Source organism: Brachionichthys hirsutus, chromosome 7 (genome assembly GCF_040956055.1).
Source record: "Brachionichthys hirsutus isolate HB-005 chromosome 7, CSIRO-AGI_Bhir_v1, whole genome shotgun sequence".
Taxonomy (NCBI): Eukaryota; Metazoa; Chordata; class Actinopteri; order Lophiiformes; family Brachionichthyidae; genus Brachionichthys; species Brachionichthys hirsutus.
The window spans coordinates 8138731-8158359 of NC_090903.1; the positions used below are offsets into that span (position 1 = coordinate 8138731).

The 19629-nt window shown below is 44.2% G+C and overlaps 1 protein-coding gene across 1 annotated transcript; it reads right to left on the reverse strand.

The window, feature by feature from the left end:
• Positions 1–1921: 1921 nt before the first annotated feature.
• golga7bb (golgin A7 family, member Bb) lies at positions 1922–13623 on the reverse strand. The gene is made up of 5 exons (XM_068741022.1): positions 13597–13623; positions 8174–8299; positions 7200–7352; positions 2585–2686; positions 1922–2011 (listed from the first exon to the last, which is right to left on the reverse strand). Exons 1-5 carry the CDS (start codon positions 13606–13608, stop codon positions 1922–1924), a joined length of 483 nt encoding a protein of 160 aa, XP_068597123.1. The 5' UTR covers positions 13609–13623.
• Positions 13624–19629: the final 6006 nt, after the last annotated feature.

Consider the following 19629-nt stretch of genomic DNA (forward strand, 5'->3'; position numbering starts at 1 on the left):
AACTGGCACACGAGCGAGCTAAATGCTAGGTTAGCATTCTGACATGCGCACAATTACAACATTCGTCTCAAAAGGTCAGATGCTTCAGTTTTGTCTATGAGCATGAAAACATTTAAGAATCAGCAGCGGGCTGGAAGTACAGCTGGCTGCTGATTGATGCCTAAATGAGAGAACATATCAAGACATGGTAACAGTGGATGGTAATTCCCGTCCACCTCACAAACTCCCATAAATAATCGATGAAATACATGTTAGCGTACAGAGCTAACAGTTCACACACTCTTTTGTTTTGTCTTTATGCATTGTCCAATGAGCTCCATTATTGGCATATTGGCAGTGATGAGTCTTTTAATTGATCAGTCCACCAGCCCCAGGTTGTGTATCCATTCCACTGGGATGAAACATGAAGGCATCAAAAAGCACAAGAGGCTGAACACAAGCACGGCTGAAGTCAACGACTGTGGCAGAATGTCTCTGAGGGGGGTCGAGCCCTCATCCAGGCGGTAAAATGATGAGCTGAAATTAGACTAGCCAATGGACTGAAGTAAAGCGTCTTCAGTTCCACAGCGACCTTTCTGGGGAAAGGGACACAAGGCTGTTGGAATGAGGTGAACAACAAATGTATAAAATAAAGCAATAGTGGAAGTGGTAAAAGAAAGAGGGAGATGGGACAGGCATAAATATGCTGACACTGTAAAATGACTTCTTTTATTAGACACTGTGTGAGTTCCCTGTCTACAGGCATCAATGTCTTTGCGCTCTCATTAGCCGCCACTCACACACACACACACACACACACACACACACACACACACACACACACACACACACACACACACACACACATGCGTCTTTGAGAGACAGAAATTCCCCAATGAGAGAGGCAGAGTTTCTGCTCCTCGGGCTGCAGCTCCTGCATAGCAGTGCAGTGGTGTGAATAGGTAGTGCTACATTAATATTGTGTTCCATTTAGGATCAGACGTCATTTTTCTAATGTTCTGTCAGAAGTTCAGAACTTCCTCAGTTAGGCCCTAGAGGGCGCTGCACCTCTGGGTCGCTGGAAGATCTTAATAAAGAACACAGGAGGCGTCGAAACTGGAATGAACCGAAGGACTTTGACAATGGAGAAATATTAAATATCTTCCTTTCTCAATGTTACTGTGTGCCAAATACGACAGACTCTAGACGTTTGTTCGTTGCGTTGATTTTAATTTCAACTAGAAAAGCACTCAGAGAGCGCAGACCTCCGCCAAGCAGCTCATTCCCCTCCTAATTGGATTTAAACCGTCCACATGGTGATCTGGATCATCACCAAAAGGATCTAAATTGTTCTTGTAGCGTGACCACAGCCTACCTGACTTCAATGCAATCATTGAGAGCATCAGGACTCCCAGGAGGCTTGTAGCGTCCAAATTTCAGAACTGGTGCACATACTACACCCCCGATGAGTAAGCATGCAGGCCTAAAGTCAATGACCCATGTGAAAACAATCAAGCGTTGATGTCCTGTCTCATCAAGGTTAAGCCTGCTGAATGTGTAACACAGAGATGATGTGTGTGAGAATAGACATGATGGGATGAGCAGAAATAATGAAAGGAAGACGTGGAGTTAAAGGAATTAGGGTTCTTTTGCTTTGGATAGCTCTTGGACGGTTGGGGACATTCCCCTCACAGACTATGGATGCTAACTTGTGCACGTGTCCAGTGTCTCGGTGTAGGTTCTGCTTCACTCACACTTTATCTGCTGTTCATTCAGCGTGTTTGGGCAAGCCAGATCCTGTTCTTGAGTTGGTACATAGTCGCCCCCCCCCCCCCCCCCCCTTGTCTTAGAACCTGGTGCTCTCATGTTTCAGCATGCGGATGTTGGTGAGCGTGCCGCTGCTCCTGTGGTGGTACCCGTAAGCCTGGCGCTGCCCCTCCAGTCACCGCGTGCTGCTGCCTGCTGACGACGTGCTGCTGCTGCTGGGACTGGAGCAGCCCGAGCCCCGGTCCTCAAAAACACTGACCTCCAGCTGAGAACAGAAATAATGTCAAGGCTCATCATGCATCGTGATTGGGAGCAGGGGAAAAAAAGGGGTTTGGGAAAATGATTAAACCCCCCGGAAAATCTATGGTTCTGCGGACAGGACATTTTTAATCCCAGAGTGCTGATGTTTCCATTAATGTGCGTATAGGCTAATCAAAGGGTTTCCAGATTAGGCATGTATGTGTGTGTGTGTGTTCCTTCTCCCGGGTTTCCTGTTTTCATTTGATGAACTCATCTCCAAGGTGCTGCAAATATCGAGATTTCTGAAACACGGTCTGGGACGTGCCAATAAATGCAAAGGTCATTTTGTCTGCATCAAAATGGACAACTGGCCCTTGACGGATGGGTCCCAGCAAAACGGGCAGATTTATTATCTCAAGCTGTTCCTTAGCATTAAAAGAAATGAGGTACAGACTGAAGCACGTTGCTCAAGGATGCCTCGGTGGGGCGGAGGAGAAGGTGTGTGTTACTCATTTATCCAACCCAGATGTTTGATTGATTGTGATCGATGACATTCCACTCTCCCCGCCTATTGAGTGAGTGATTTAGAGAAGGATACGACCCTCATTCCTCGCTCTACGGGGTCGGTGAGCAGCAGACCTCTGGGAGCATATATCTTCTCATTCTGCTCCTGAATGTAGCCTGATAGCTTCTTCAGCACCTGGAATAAAACAGGAGGGGTTTAGAGTTGATCCACATTTGTTTAGAACCAAGACAAGCAAGCATAGAAACTCAAGCAGAACACATCGTCCATCAGAAAACAATGGGAACAGACCTGCATGCTACCTTTCACAGAGCACTCTGTGCTGCATGCAGAAACTTGAACCTCCCCCCCTGCGCTGTCTTGCAAGGAAAAAATGAAAAATGGAACAAATGAGTCAGCGGTCCTTCTGCACGGAGTTGGAATTCGGTATATGATACTAACTCTCTTGAGTCATTGGCTGTCTTTATTGTCCCTGAAAATCATAATCTACACTCCAAGTAATTCCATTATGCTCTGAGAACAGCAGATATTTGTTTTATACATCGTTCCAACCACTCGCGCCAAGCAAGGCTGCATGAATTGAATTACTGAAGTTGACAAGCCGGAGGGTTTCTCTTTTTTTGAAGTTTTCCATTTGGAACCTCCAGTGGCTAATTCCAGAGATGGCTCTCTGAGGCTAGATGTTATGCTTTGGTTAACTGTCGGGGCAATTTGGAAACACTCTAACATGTGAGGTGGACGGTTTGTTTAAAGTGCATTTGCACTGCACTCACTATGCAAAACCGCAGAACAGCGGTGGAGTGAAGCAGTAAGTTCAGGCCGTGCCTTGGCACATCGATTCAAACCAGTGTGTCTGTGTGAATGTACTACATGTACTACACATAGTTCACCTTCTAATAATAATAAAACAACAACGACGAGACATAAAACACAAGGTCGCATTACACTTTAAGTAAACGTCGGAACTTTTAGGAAGGCACTGGAAAGAGAACCTTTATGTTTCATCAGGCAAGAGGAGCAGCAATTACATACAGATGCAGGTTAGAAACACCTTCATAGCAATCAGTGACATGACATGACATAACAGGCAAGGGATTTGTTAGTGATATGCCTCAATGATGGAATTAAAAGTCACTGGAAAAAGCATATCAAACCCTGAAACCTTTTCCATGATGATGGGGGGGGGGGCAGCTTTCAATAAGTCAGTGGTTTAAATCTCAGCTCTCTGTCCACATGTTGAAGTGTCTTCACTGGAGCTGGTGAATGGGTGAATGGGTGAATGCTAGGCATGCGCCCTGCCTGTGTAGAAAGTGCTAAAGATGTCTCACTGTCTGTGTTCTTGGCTCAGTTGGACTCTTTTTTTTTTAGAAACATTAGTAAGCAGCAAATAACTTTTCAAATCATAATTTTCCAGACCATCAAACACTCAGAGTGTTATTAGGGTAATTTCCACATTCACCAATTGATACTCTGATGGTGGAGGTTGCATATAATGTTTCTCCCGGCTCATCAGGAGCATCACACTTCTTATCCGAAACATCCCGTGATATTTCTACGCTCAGCCTAGCACGCGCGCACACACACACACACACACACACACACATACTAATCTAATCAGTGATGGAACAACCATCAAGTGCAATTAGGGGCTTGGTTTCCTGTCCAAGGACACTGATGTGCAGCCGGATCCATGGGTTTACCCACTGACCCCCCCGATGAGTGGACGATCTGCTCTCTCGAACCACACCAACGTTTCCAGGCAAAAATAATTCTTAAAACTACAAACTATAATCATCCTTTGAGAAAAGGTTGGATTTTGCAAGTTGGCTTAAGGTCACTGCAGCACTCTCAGCCCTGAGAGATTAACATAATAGCTGCTGTAAAACACACCGAGCAGCGATCTTGTAGGATGCCAGTGGCCCGTTACAGCTGCAGGCACAGTGACCGCTTCTTATAGTCAACCACAGAAGGACACTAACTTCTGTCCCCACATTGGTAGAAGAGGAAGACACATTTGCAACACAGTATCTGGGAAATGTTAAAATCGGATCGCTGACAAGACACGAAATCCCTCGTGAAAAGCCACATGAAGCCAGTAAGAAGCGGTTTGCTCCGTTGGGCTGCTTTAAATCAGACAGATTGATATCAAGCATTCCTTAACAGAAAAGCAATCCGTACTTGGCTTGACGCAGGGACACTGTCCACACATTTACGGGGGACAATGCAAACTGTGTCTTTTGTTATAAACTCCATCAAAGAGAATGAGAGCAGAGCCCTGACTAACCGCTTTATTGTCATGCAGCAAAAAGAAAAAGGCCAATCCTTTCAGTGCTTGTGAGCCCTCAGGGAAACTCAACCCTCCCCAGCGTTACAATGTGGCAGTAGCAGTGTAACACGCTGCGCCTGTGTTGTCCTGGAATGTGTGTGACAGCCGTTGTGGGAAAATCTCCTAAATGTGTTTATAGACAGCATCTCTGAAAGGTGTTGCAAGTTTGCTTCACTCGCACATGGTTGCTTGCAACGAACGTGCGCTCTAGTGCAAGAGGGAGCGCTCTGTGCATTATAAAGGAAGTGATGCGTGCGTGCATGTGTCACACGCGCAGCCACATCCTTGTGTAGAACAGAAGAAGAAAAGTGCGAGATGGAGGATACTGTGCATGAGGTAAGCTTCTTGAATGCTTGTGTGTGCACATGCATCTGTTCCGGCATCCTGGGAGCAATCAGTGTCCTTTGATAGGGAGCGATTCGAGCATCGGTGAGGCTGAACACTGGTTGGTGCTCACCGGTGCGTGGCCTTGTTATCAGTGAATGTAGGCACAGGCGGCGTCAACTTGGGTGGGTGCGGATGATCGTTGTCAGTCATGATGTCATTTAGCCCAGTTAAACGAGTAAATAAACAAGGCTCCTGTAGCGCAGATAGCATCGCAGCCTCTCATTGGACAGCATCCACCTGACTGGGAGATGAAAGACGCTTTGGACCAAAGGCTTGGCCTCAACCACGGCAATGAGCCCTTTCACGCTTCTTGGTCGGACTCCCAGTGCAACAAAAGCAACAAAAAAACCATGGAGCTGACGCATGTGGGCGGGAGTGCCGACCCGATGCCTCTCCACGCTCAACTAAAACACCGGCAGGTACCCAAACAGCACAACAGTGCATGTGTCTGCTCTGGGAGCGTTCCGTCTCGTGGCGCAGCAAGCAGCAACACCATTTAAATCACCTGCACCTTTGTTGTACTGAATGCAACAGTTGTGTCCCAGCAGGCTGGGCCACGCCTTTCCCACCGGCACACAGGTGGCTCAGAGCGAGTTTTCATATCGGACAGCCAGCTGAACGGGAACATTGTGCAAAAGAGAACGAGATTGCATCTCCATTTTTGTTTTGCTCCGTTGGCCTCTGTGTGCCGACCTCAGACAGTGAAACACAACACACAGTTGAATGCTTTTGGACATGTCGGAGAGCTGGTTTCCATAAAAATGGCCAAATATGGAGGTAAATGATTCTAATGGAGGAGTAGCGGAGTTTATAACAACCAGCTGTAAGCAACAACATTCCTACATTAATATTCAGATGCACAGGATCCAGATCCACTCAGGATGCTGCTTTCGAACGTGCTTGCCCGACGGGTCGCTTCCACTGTGTCCACATACGTGAAGGACGTTTGAAGGACATTTAGAGAGTAGAACTGGTCAATTTTCTGGATGTGTTAAATGTGTGGAAAAGCTAGACATCTTTCCAAAGTTCACTAACTAGCCTCACATGCAGGATTAGCTGCAGCTCTCTAACCTTCGACAGGATGCACATGATAGAAAATACGTGAATGAATATCTGTTTTTGCACAAGTCAAGGTTTGATGAAAGTGAACTATACTGCATATGCATGCAATACTGATTTCCTTTGGTATGTCTGCGCTTTCTATATAGAAGAGTTTAGCTGGAGAAGGAACAAGACAACGAGCGATCATACTGCAACAAGCGCTGTTGAAATGTCAAGCCTCAGGTGCTTGAGGGAATTATTCAAGTGTAAATGCTTGTGGCAGCTTTAAGAAGTAATTCAACCTTTGGGGAAAGGCTATTTGCGAGGTAAGTGTGGCGCTCCAGCCAGAATGCAATAGACTCCAATTCACAGGAGACATTTATACTTTTTATTTTTTCTAAATATGTACGTGTTAAATAGCATTAATGATGGCCATACTCCATCCAACGCTCCCCGTAGGTACACCCCCCAGGACCATGATCTAAACCAGGAGCTACATGGAATTCATTGATTTGATTATTTATAACTTTGCTTTCCTGGGCCAAAATGAGAAAGACCCTCCGGCCTATCTTAAGCATAAATACTGGAAGCTGTGTGTGGGGGGGCAGCTGGTTATGTGGTGCAACTATTTCCCAACAGTGTGTCCTGTTCATTGTTGCAGCATGTAACTCCTTTAAAAATCACAAACTGATGGCGAAGTTTGTTGCCGTGAAGACAAACAAATATAAAAACGTGTCGACTAGAATGATGAATGAATCCAAAGAATGCATTGTTTTTTTTTCTAGTAAGACCTTTTGGCCTATCTTTACAGGAAGAGAGAGTCTATCTGGCTCATTCTCCTTGTAAAATACGCAAGACGGAATGCAAATTAAACTTCTCAAAACTTTTTTCTTTCATTCTGGTCCAAAGGAGAACAGGCGTGAACAGATTTATTACCTTTTCGTAGCGTGTCTCCATGCAAAGGAAGATGAAATAAGCCGTCGCACAGGCTAGACATCCCTCGAGGCAGGACTGACCACCAATTTTCTCGGCTTCCATGTAGTAAGAGTTCAGGGTTTTCACCGTCTCCTCGAGCAAGTTTCGTTCAATCTGCAAACAAGCATATTTGTTTCGTTTTAAAACCGTGTACTAATCACGCAGGCTGGGCCATATAGAATGAAGATGAAAACATGGACCCGGAGCAGCTGAAACACAATAACCATCCAAAGATATCGTGAAATGTCGTCAAAAGTATTTTAGTATTAACAATACAACTAATGCTACATTTAGTGGTTTGTATTTGACTTATTTAGTATTTTACATGGACACCGTTGCGTTCCATGCTATGGTCTCCAGGATGTCTGGTCTGTTATCTGTAGGCCACACATCAAGTCTCTTAGAGGACACACTGCACTGGTCTCTGTCCTCGGTCACCTGGGAGACCCCTCAAGACAACAGCACTTTTGCAACCACCATTAGTTCCGATTGATAAGCATTGATAAGGTCTTGGAACCTTCTGACAAATTTGTCACACACACAAAAAAAACATCCTTTTTTTTATATACTGTAAGTGCTCTAATTTATGTAATTTTTGCAAAATCCAGATTTTTTTCATGGAATATCCAGATACATGTGTTGGCTTGTATCCATCAGCTTTTTCGGGAAAAGTCTCGTAGACTTTGTAGAAGTCTCAAAATCCAGAATGGTCATGTATATCAAATATGATACGTTTGGCAATAAAGGGTTAAATAATCAAAGACCATACATTTTTGAGTCAAATCACTAACATTCAGTAACATGCTCTGGCATCCCGGCTGCACCTCTGCCGTGACATGATTCAACTTTAAACCGCCACCGTCGTTCCTGTCTCTGAGCGTGTGGATTGGGATGCGGCTGGATGTGCGAGTGACTTTTGGCGTGTGCGTGCTCACCCTGTTGTCGAGCTCTGAGGGGAACTTGGTCAGGAAGCGGCAGATGGTTCCTTCGCTGTAGTCTCTCTGTATGAACACCTTCGTGAGCAGAGACGGACTGCGCCTCAGCTCCTGGAGGTTATGGAACTAAGGACACGACATTTAAGTGCGAGTGTTACACTTCTCCTTTTGCTTGTGTTCACGTTGGCTAAACAGACGCCGATCTATTGCATTGACAACACTGTCACAACTGTTCTACAAAGCTAAAGGTAATGCAGGCTTGGTCAGCTCTCTGCTGCAACAACAGACCTACTTGCAGGAATAACAAAAGACTGTGATGTGTTTTACACCTAAACAGTCATTCCCCCCCGAGAGGCTTACAGCAGAAGCTAAATGGGCAAATGCAACCCTTCTCCTGCTGATCTAAACGAATCCCCTCAAGAGGATGTTAATTAGAGATTCAGCGGGAGTGTGGCGGGAAGCAGTGAACAAAAATAGGGTAACATATATATATATATATATATATATTATGGCATGCCGTTCAGGAACTTATTATATATATATATCAAAAGTGCTGGAATATATGGACCGAACTATGAAAAGTCTGAGAATATGGACCGAACTCTGGAATATATATACGAAAAGTCTGAGAATATGGACCGAACTATGAAAAGTCTGAGAATATGGACCGAACTCTGGAATATATATACGAAAAGTCTGAGAATATGGACCGAACTATGAAAAGTCTGAGAATATGGACCGAACTCTGGAATATATATTTTGATATATATATTCAGACATTTTCATAAATATATTCAGACATTTTCATATATATATTCAGACATTTTCATAAATATATTCAGACATTTTCATAAATATATTCAGACATTTTCATAAATATATTCAGACATTTTCATAAATATATTCAGACATTTTCATATATATATTCAGACATTTTCATATATATATTCAGACATTTTCATAAATATATTCAGACTTTTTTCGGTGCACGGGAACATATATTTGAAAGCCGCGGTGTAGTGGTTGGGGTTCCGCGCTCACACCCCAGTCGCGCCCGTTCGGTTCCCGGTCGGGCAGCTAGATCGATCTTGTGTCATAAATGTAGTCAGCTCGAAATCTAGTGCCGGCAATCCTCAATGCGGAGATAATGAACGCCCTGAAACAAACCCGCAAGGGCTTTTTTGAAACGCTCCTCTTAGACAGGATGTTTGACTGTATTTGTAGTGTGATGCATGCTGTGGGTGTCCGTCTGACGCGCGACAAGTCACGTGATGGCTGGCGTGCCGACAGCTGATCGTCACGCCCCCTCGCTGGCCAAACTGTTCTGACCTGATACGGCACTTGACAGGTCACGTGACGGGGTCGAGGCTGCCTGCCCCGGAACATGCATAGCGCCGTTCTGGCTTTATACGGCGCTATGCATGTTCCGCCGTATAAAGCCAGAACGGCTTTATGCACGGCGATATGCATGTTCCGGGGCAGGCAGCCTCGACCCCATCACGCGACCCGTCAAGTGCCGTATAAAGCCAGAACGGCGCTATGCATGTTCCGGGGCAGGCAGCCTCGACCCCATCACGGACACTTATAGCATGTATTACAGTACAAGTACAATCAAACATCATATCTAAGAGGAGCATTTCAAAAAAGCCCTCGCAGATCTGTTTCAGGGCGTTCATTATCTCCTCATTGAGAATTGCCGGCACTAGATTTCGAGCTGACTCGCTCAGTGATGACGCAAGATCGCAGCTGCGCCGTGATGATGATGAATATATTTATTAGATAGAATGTATTTATTAGATAGAATGTTAGAGTACACGTACAGTCAGACAGCAGCATGTCTTACAGTACAAATATCCTGTCGAAGTGGAGGATTTCAAAAAAGCGCCCGTGGATTTGTTTCCGTTGAAAGTCATAAACTAGTTTGCCCGACCGGGAATCGAACAGGGGCAACAGGGGTGTGAGTGCGGAGCCCTAACCGCTACACCGCGGCTTTCAAATATATATTCCCGTGCACCGAAAAAAGTCTGAATATATTTATGAAAATGTCTGAATATATATATGAAAATGTCTGAATATATTTATGAAAATGTCTGAATATATATATGAAAATGTCTGAATATATATATGAAAATGTCTGAATATATTTATGAAAATGTCTGAATATATATATGAAAATGTCTGAATATATTTATGAAAATGTCTGAATATATTTATGAAAATGTCTGAATATATATATGAAAATGTCTGAATATATTTATGAAAATGTCTGAATATATTTATGAAAATGTCTGAATATATATATCAAAATATATATTCCAGAGTTCGGTCCATATTCTCAGACTTTTCATAGTTCGGTCCATATTCTCAGACTTTTCGTATATATATTCCAGAGTTCGGTCCATATTCTCAGACTTTTCGTATATATATTCCAGAGTTCGGTCCATATTCTCAGACTTTTCATAGTTCGGTCCATATATTCCAGCACTTTTGATATATATATATAATAAGTTCCTGAACGGCATGCCATAATATATATATATATAGAGAGAGAGAGAGAGAGTTATCGAGATAGTTTTCCTTTCAGATCTGAAAATAATATATGAAACTTCATATTCAGCAAAACTGTCATATGTTCCAATGATCCTGGTTTGGTCCGATACTGCAGTGTTTTAGTCATTATAAGCACGCACAGCCGGGGTTTATGAGGCCACCTGCACGTTTGAGCCAGAGAGAGCTAGTCTCATGTAAACAGGCGACGGTGCCAGGCTTTCATCTTTCTACAGGGTATACCAGGAATAGCATCTGAGCTTCTATTTTTGTCAGCTAAAAAGCCACGGCCGTCTCACAACCAGCGGAATCTTGTAGTCAGCCAGAGCTTTTAATATCCCTCTTTCTAACACTGCCCCCCCCCCCCCCCCCTCCTGCCCCGCGTTATCTTCAGGCCATCATGGCAAACAGCGAGACACTCTATTAATAGAGCAATTATCAGCACATGATTGAGCGTCGTTTATCCACGCTAGGATCAGTCGCTGAGAGTCAGGTCCGTGCACAGTGTGCGGGTCCTTTACGTGAGGCTGTGGGCCGCATGCCGTGTCTTCCTGCGAATGTAAGATGCAATGGTTGAAAAAGTCGCCAGTTCTTCCATGCAAGCAGCAGCAGCATCACCAAGAGGGAAAACGCTCAATTCTAGTGGACGTCTTGCCTTGAAAGTGAATTTGAAGTTGCTTACTCCCTCAAAAGATACATTTATGTATGAGCAGGGAACAGCATTAAAGTATGAAATTCAAGAGCTTATTTGTTAATAAAACAGGAGAGAAGGAAATAAATGGAAAGAAGGATGGAAAGGATAAAAGGCTAGAGGATGGCATCCCCCAACGGCCCCCTGATTCTAATAGACTCTGATCTGGTTTTGCGGAGCCTAAAACAAGGTGGCATCAGATTCATTTGATGAGATTTGGGGTGGAGTGGTTGTAGTCTTGTCCGTATCCACTCAAGTGTTTAAGGTGAACGTTTTCCACACGTTCCTGTGTGGAATATCGGAGTTCAAATCTAGTCTATTACTGCGTCTAAATATAGAAGACAAGCCGACTGAGCTTTGAAATGTCATCCTGAGCCCGCAGGGCCTGTATTGAGTAACGTTTCATGCTTCTACCTTCTTTGACCTCTCCCTCTACCCCCACACATCTATTACTTTTAACTTGCATTCATTTGTGCGCCAATTTAACGCTGCGGTGAAATAAACGGTTTCATCGTTAAAGCCTTTCCTGGGGAAGTTCCACTGGTACACACAAAAGGATGCATGCCATATATTGTAGTAGTGGATATGAGCCAGTGGCTGAAATGTGACAAACCAAGCTGCTGGGTGGGCTTAAACCAAAAATAAAAGATGATATGTAAACACATTGGAACACATGTTTGCTCTCATTTCTTTTGACTCCGACTCAGCAGACTTATTTTATGTGATTCCAACTGCCACGGCCATACCATGCTTCTTCGTTCAGTCGCTTTGACTCAAGAAACACACAGCGGCAGCATGGGTGAGCTGCCAGGGGCCAAACACTGCAAAGGGCGCACACACACACACACACTAAACACAGTAAGACAAGATGACACCTCAAACTCTTTCAGCATCTTTCTTACTCAGCTTGCTCTACATGATATAACTGGTTGTCTGCCACCTGCAGCGATTTTAATATTTGCTGCAAAGCCAGAGGTCGATAAATCCTTTCAGTTTGACAGTCCTGACAAAACGATCAAGTATAGCGTGGCATGCATGAGAGTGGGAGGGCAATGGCTGCAGCACCAAAGTTTAGGCGTGGAACACGGTCTCTGAAATGATCGCTGCGCTTTGACACATTATTGGCAGCGCCAACCTAGAGACCAAGAGGAGGATCTGGCAGTAGCTTTAATGGATACAGATAACGTCCATGCAGCACAAACAGGCTGCAGCATGACTTGATCCCCCCCCCCCCCCCCCACACACACACACACACTTAATGTGTCGCCTGCTGACTGAGCTTACAGGAAACGTCCCAGAATGAGTTGTAATATCTAATGAGACCGGGAAGGGGGGAGAAAGGAGGATGGATGCTCATCTTTGGACTACAATCACTGATGGTGTCAACCTGAACCAGCCGGCTCACATTAGATAGGCCATGCATAATTAATGAGTCCAGAACATAAAGGATGTCATGGTTCCACACACTGCATGAGCTTGCCTCCAGCATTGGTCACTCTATCCCCTCCCAGCTTCCTGTTCACTGCACAGCGCCGCTTGAATAACTTCACAATCCCATTGATTGGATGCTTTCTGTTTGATCCAACACATTAACACACAGGAAAACACACACACACACACACACACACACACACCACCGTGCATATAAGGACGCAGTGCATGCCTGATTGTCATCCTGAACGTGTGCCATATACTAGCTGTCTCCTCTAATATAAAGATAACTAAGGCAGCGGCATGGCGACTACACCAAGGACACAAAAGGAGGGGAGAGGAAGTGCTGCTTCTTTTCTGAATGGCTACCAGGCATTGCTTGGGCTAAAATACATCTGCAAACTCCGTCGATGCCTGCAGGAACTAGTTGCACTATAGGCATATCAATGACTCTGTAGCACATATGGAGAGAGTGGGACACACAAAAAGCTGCTGTTGCTCATTTAAAATGCAAAAAAGAAAGCTTTGTCAGCATAATTTTGAAGTACGAGGAGAGAAAGACACCGTCCCTATCCATGGTGCTGACTCTCCATCCTCATCAGTCTCCTCAGCATCATGCCTGCATGCCGGGAATGTTCCACCCGAATGATGCTTGTCTCTGTTTGTTACCACAGAATACACGGGGAGGGGGGGGGGGGGGGGCACATGGATTCATCAACACGCGCCCAAACAAAGGCGAAGGACGGAGACTCACCTCTGCCGACATCGTGACGGGCTGCGCGGTCTGTCCCGCGCCAGTGCGCAGCCGCTGAGTGAGACCGTGGGACCGGGATCCGTAACCAGAAGCACGGTGGCGCGTGCACGTTCGATTGCGTGACGAGCGCACGTGCCAGCGGACGGTGTGCGCGGTACTGAACCCTCATCAAAATAACAGGACTTCGCCCCGAGATTCACCTTCAAGGTTGAGCTTTCTGCAGGACACCATGCAGCTGCGGTATCTGAGGATCCTTCTCTTGCTGCGCCGCCTGTTTTTTTTTTTAGCGTGCTATTAATCCTTTAATTGATTATCAATTATTGAAAATAAAACGCTTCAAGATCGGCAGCAATAACGTGGGTGGAGCAAGAAGTCTAACCAGACGAGAGATCTCTAATCTCTCTCTCTCTCTCTCTCTCCCCACCCGGTCCAGACAGACTATGAGCCTCAGGTTCTGTTATGTTTGAGGCATCCTGTCATCAAATGAACTTCATTATGAAGTCTCATTCGGCTTTTACTCCTGAGGTCTGTAAATATCTGTTCCAAACCTCACAGTGCAGAGTTGAGTTATAGGTGCAGACGGCTCGCTTTCGTTTCAAGCATTTGGTTCCAATTAATTTCCTTGATGAAAACATTGGTGGAAAAGGTTCCCTCCATGACCAGGATGAGGCTCTGTCCATGCAACTCTAATGCTATCAAACACAAACTCTGAATTTAGTTGCCCAAAAGTCTAAAATGTGTTTTAAAAAATGAAAATGAAAATAAAATGTCAAATTATGTAGATTCAGCAACCCAGAGTAAAACCTGACTGGACATTTTGCCAAATGTTGTAGAGTCCAGATTATGACTGGTAGCCATGACACCCGGCTGAGGTGCTGCTCTTCACGCCTTAGAACCGATGCATGTTCTGCATCGTGCCGAGACTCGTAAAAGCACTTTACTGCATCTTCACTATTTGTGTCCCGGGCCTGTCTCTCTACTACGTGGAGATAAATAAATCATTCTGCTCCGCGTCTGTCTCTGTGTGTGGCAGAAGAAACGAAAAGAAAAGCCCATTTGGCTCCATTTTGCATTGACTGCAACAGGAAAGCTATTTTGTGTTCGTTTTGTGTCTTTACAGCGTCTAGCGGTGGAAAATTAGTGGCCTGTTGCACTTAAACCTTTTGCTGTGCTGAACATATGCCTTCCTATTCATATCATTTCTCATTGTGGTCTTGCAGTGTGTCTGAATCTGCACTTCAGCAGAAAATACTAACTTTGCTGCCGCCTCAAATGATCATAATGACCCTTCACACTGTGCATGTACACCCCTGCACACAAATGTTGCCTTCTTTCACATTTCAAACGTCATGAAATATGGATTCCTTGGTTTCCGCTTCACGTCAAAACTGTCAGTTCCTATTGGAAGATTTTGCTGTAAAAGTATGACTGTGGTTTCTCTGCTCTGGTGTGCTTAGACCTGCAAGTGGACAGAATATGCATGATAATGATAGCCATGTTCATTTTGCTTTCCATTTGATTGAAGACAGATACTTGTATACACTATCCCATTACAAAGGAATGGTGTAATAAAACATTTTCTCATGTATTTGAGGTCTTTTTTATATTTTACATTTTAGAAATAATCGCATTTATGAGCATTTGATGCTGGTTTATTCCCGTCATATCAATGCTGCTCTTACTTATTTATGACAGAACAACAGATGTTGGAGACAGATGGTGGACACGCAGGTTGAAGGACGCTGTACATATTTGTTCACATGTGTGCGAGAGGTTTTGATTACATTTCTCATTGTGAGCTCATATTTTCCACACAAATTAAAAGATTTGTGCGATTGTTTGTTTGTCATGTGAAGTCGCGCCTTCCTCTGCAGCTTGTCTGTGTGTGACTGTGCCGATCTGGCATCTTGAGCTGGAAGGCGATGACTGTATTTCCAGGGTGGTTTGTGTTCCTCCAGCAGACAGTTTAAACTCCTTGTGAGATGATCCGAGCGCTGAAGTGGATTTGTTTATGTGCCGCAGCTTGTGTGTCAAGCAGAGTCATCGACTTCTACTTTAGCAAGTACATGCTACCTGTACCAAAGAGTGATGCATGAGATCTGTGTTCATGCTAGTCCGTATTTTCCTTCTCCAAGTGGTTCCGGGCATTGCGCCACAGCAAACACCCTTGTCCTATTGACTTAACTGAAGTTGAGAATCGCTCAGACACACAAGTTTGCAGACGCAGTCTGAGGAACACACTGAAAGAGATCTTTTTCCAACATGACACAAAATGAGACCCTTCAAACCCTCAAATACATATTAAGTTTGAATTGTAAAAAGTAAATTAACATCCCCTCAAATAGCATTCAGGATTTTGAATAATGGGGGTCAAACTAAATAAAAAGTTGCGTCTTTCTTTTTTTTTATTGAATCTACATTTCGATGGCTGACTTTTATAAGTTCCAGCTGGACGATTTGGTGCCTGTGCATCTATATAACCTGTCGACGCTTGGCCTGGTCCTGAAGGAACTTTGATTTCCCCCTTTTGCCCAGCAATCAAATCTGAGCGGAAGCCTTTTTCATTTTCGAGCTAACAGATGTTCTTATATCTGATATCAATACCGGCCGGCTGAATATTGCACATGCCAGGTGGGATATTGGAACTAATATAAGATACAAGAACAAACAGGAAACACTTAGAGGAAAATGATATGGGCTGAGGAGCCGCATTCACAGCCACAAAGAGAAGCTGTAGAAAGGAGTTGATGATAGAATGAATAACTGGTATGGAAGAAACTGGTTAATCATATAGGATATTGGAAAGAGGGAGGAATGTAGGAAAGCAGGGAAAAGGCCTATACGGTACATGAAAGAACATTGGAGCCCGAGTTCATTCTTCCTGAAGAGTTGCTGCAGCTGAGCAGGCATTACTGCACATTCTCTATTGAGCCGTCCAAAATCACAATCAGTGCTCCACAAACAGCTGGAAATGGAAAAAGGCACAGACATGAAAGAATACAAATATGCATTCATTCCAATCCCAAATGTAAGACAAAAAAAAAATCTTCCAGTGCAACAGAATGAGACTTCTGCAGAGTGACATGCTGATGGCAATGGAGTCATTCCCTCTAGTACATTTCAGATTGACAGACATCGGCAGACTTTGGTTCATCGGTGGTGTCACAAGTCAGGAAGGAAATAAGAGTGAGTGGTTAAAACAAAAGCATATAAAGATAACCTGACAGGATGTGTGAGTGGCAGTACTATCTATCTAGCAGCAATGAAAATAATATCCTGCCAAAATGATATTCCTTGTTGCTCCATGCAGGAGGGATTGACATAATCAAAACATGTTTTCATATAAACAATACAATTTTCTTCTTTTTAAATAATGAACGTCTGTTCTAAGCATAAATGTACTACTCTAGACTCTAGATTATGTTGATTGCTGAGACACGAACAGAGACACGATTTGCTTACATTCTTGATTTAGTAATGACAAATGACAAGCGCAGGTTCCGACTGTGTTTTTAGAAAAACAGACAAACACTCCATCTTGCCTCCACTTTAAAATCCCTGTACCGCTTCGGATGACGGCTTGCAGGCGCTTTGCCGTCACACTGAATAACACTGGTCTTGTTTTACGCTATGGTGACGACTGTTGTCCTTCAGCGTACACACTACCAGAGAGAAAGAGATGAGCGCAGCAACTGGCGCCAACAGATTCCTGCCTGGAACGTTCATGTGCATGTCGCCCGCACTGCCATATAAAGACACATTCAAAGAGACACACATAGAGAAGATTGTCCCGCCTCGCCAAAGCACAAATCCACAAAAGAAACCCTTTGGGTTTGTCTCATTGACAGATGCTCAGCTAATTCTAATGTAGAGATCTGTAAAATCACAAAGCTAGATTTGCACACCAGCTTACATTCAAATCAGTGCCATCCTAGATCACATGAGACATGCACCGGCTGTGGCTCAGTTGGTGGGCCGTCCAGCGATCAGTAGGTCAGTGGTTCGAATGCCAGCTCTCACTTTCCACATGTCAAAGTGTCCTTGGGCAAGACACATGGCAGCAGTCGCCCACTGGAGTGTGAATGAGGCCAAATTGTCAACGCTTTGTGCAGAGTGAATGTGGACAAGCGCTCGCAGTCCATTTACAGCCTCTCTGTGTGTGAATCTGAGACATAAGAAGTACAACAAATGCTCGGTGACATCTTGATACATCAACTACATCAGCAGCGTCCCATCATAGAATCAAAGCTGTTGTGTATAGATATTTACCAGCAGCACATCAGCTAGCAAAAAGCTAATGGCTCTAATACTATGAAGTGATTTCACACTACGGTCGGGGAAGCTTAAGCTTGTTATTACAAATTAAGGATCAAAATAGATTTTAAGTTGTTGAATGCTAGAGATATGCTTACATCATCTTGTCATCTTGCTGTACGAATGATTTTATTTAGTTAAATAAATAACAATTATTTTTTTTTGCACAGAATAATTTGTGAAATAAAAATAAAATAAAAATAAAAATGCAGCTTGTTATACTTTCATTGGACCTGAATGGTTAGTTTGTTGTGAATTTAATTTAACTTCACAATAAACTGACTGAAACTGACTGACTGAAGAACCCTGACTTTAACTACTGACCCACAAATCAACCGTTTTTCCCGAAATGAGTTTTTTCCCCCCAATTAAGTGGCTTAAACATTGAAATTGATCTCCAAAATTTGTCAGTTGGGAACACACACACACCCACACACTCCTCTCACCCGTTACTCCAGTAATGAAGCGTCTTGCCAGGAGGCAGATGACGCTGCATTAGTCTTTGCTGACAGGCTATGGGGGATAAATGGGGGATAGAGGAAGGACAATATAAATGCTGCGATGCCCGCTCCTTCCTGAATGAGTCCGGGGACCAGCAGACGACACAAAACCTGGAAGTATTCTCACTCAGCCAATGACTGCCGTGGCGTTTAAGCATTTTGTGTACATAGAGCTCCAATTCTGAAATACAGTATTGCCGATACACACACAGCCCCCCCCCCCCCCCCCCCAGCGTAACACCAGGCAGGCCGGGCACAAAAGGTTGCCCCGTTAACATGCAGAATTCATTAGCTCTCAGGGCTGAGTTGAGCAAAGCCCTGTCAGTGAAACTGACAGCAACGAGAGCAAAGCTGTGGGACGGAACTCCATGATGGAGTGCTCTATAATGTGGTGAAGAATAATGATACCACCAGCAGCAGCTGTCCTACTGAGAGAAGAGAAATGAGCCCGTCTGGGAACGAAAAGTAAAAGACAAAAGAAGAAGAAAAGCCTCTCTCAAGCTTCTCATGTTTGGCAGAAGCTTTGCTTTTACAGCCAAATCTCTGTACAGATTGAAATGCTTTTCTTCATCAAGCGTCCACTGCAGCAGCCTGACAGTTATCTGGCTGTTGTTTTTTCCACAGGTGGAAGGATCCAGCTGATCTGTGCACAGCATCGACCAAAAAAAAAAAAAAAAAAGATCCTAAAACTTTCAACAAACAATCTTCATAATTGGAAGTAATCAGGTTGAAGATAAAGTTATTCCATGTCTCCTGCATTAAATCCAGCTTTCACTCGTCGTCCACAATGACAGCAGATTTTTGGGCTGCTGGGACATGTCCTGCTGGACATTTTAGTAGAAGGTTAGACGATGCCAGCTCATTTCCTGTCTTTAGATCACGGAGCAGATGGCAGCGTCCTGAGGGATGATGAGACCGTCTTCAAACGCTCTCCATTGATCATCCTTTACTGTTAGCAGAGAAAACTTGCAGCACATTGCAAGATGTTTTTTTTTTTGCCTGAAAATATGCACTCAACGCTTAGTCAAAGTTTTTTTTTTTTTCATGACAAATCTCGCCTTGTCAGATCCGCAGTTCTCAGAAGGATGGGTCAATCGGAGGCCAGAGATCAGCTGTGTCCGCTGCTCCCTCTAGTGGACATTCAAAGCAAAGTCAAGGCAATGAACCTAGTCCTCAGAGGAACAGAAAAACTTAGTTACGGTGGTAAAGCACTGTTGTG

What these genes read in the sequence shown, in the direction of transcription:
- golga7bb (XM_068741022.1), bottom strand. An exon ending in CCTCAGAGCTCGACAACAGG is followed by an intron (nt 7,353 to 8,173) that starts GTGAGCACGCAC and finishes GCTTGTTTGCAG; the next exon opens with ATTGAACGAAACTTGCTCGA. An exon ending in TAGAGCGAGGAATGAGGGTC is followed by an intron (nt 2,012 to 2,584) that starts GTATCCTTCTCT and finishes TTCTGTTCTCAG; the next exon opens with CTGGAGGTCAGTGTTTTTGA.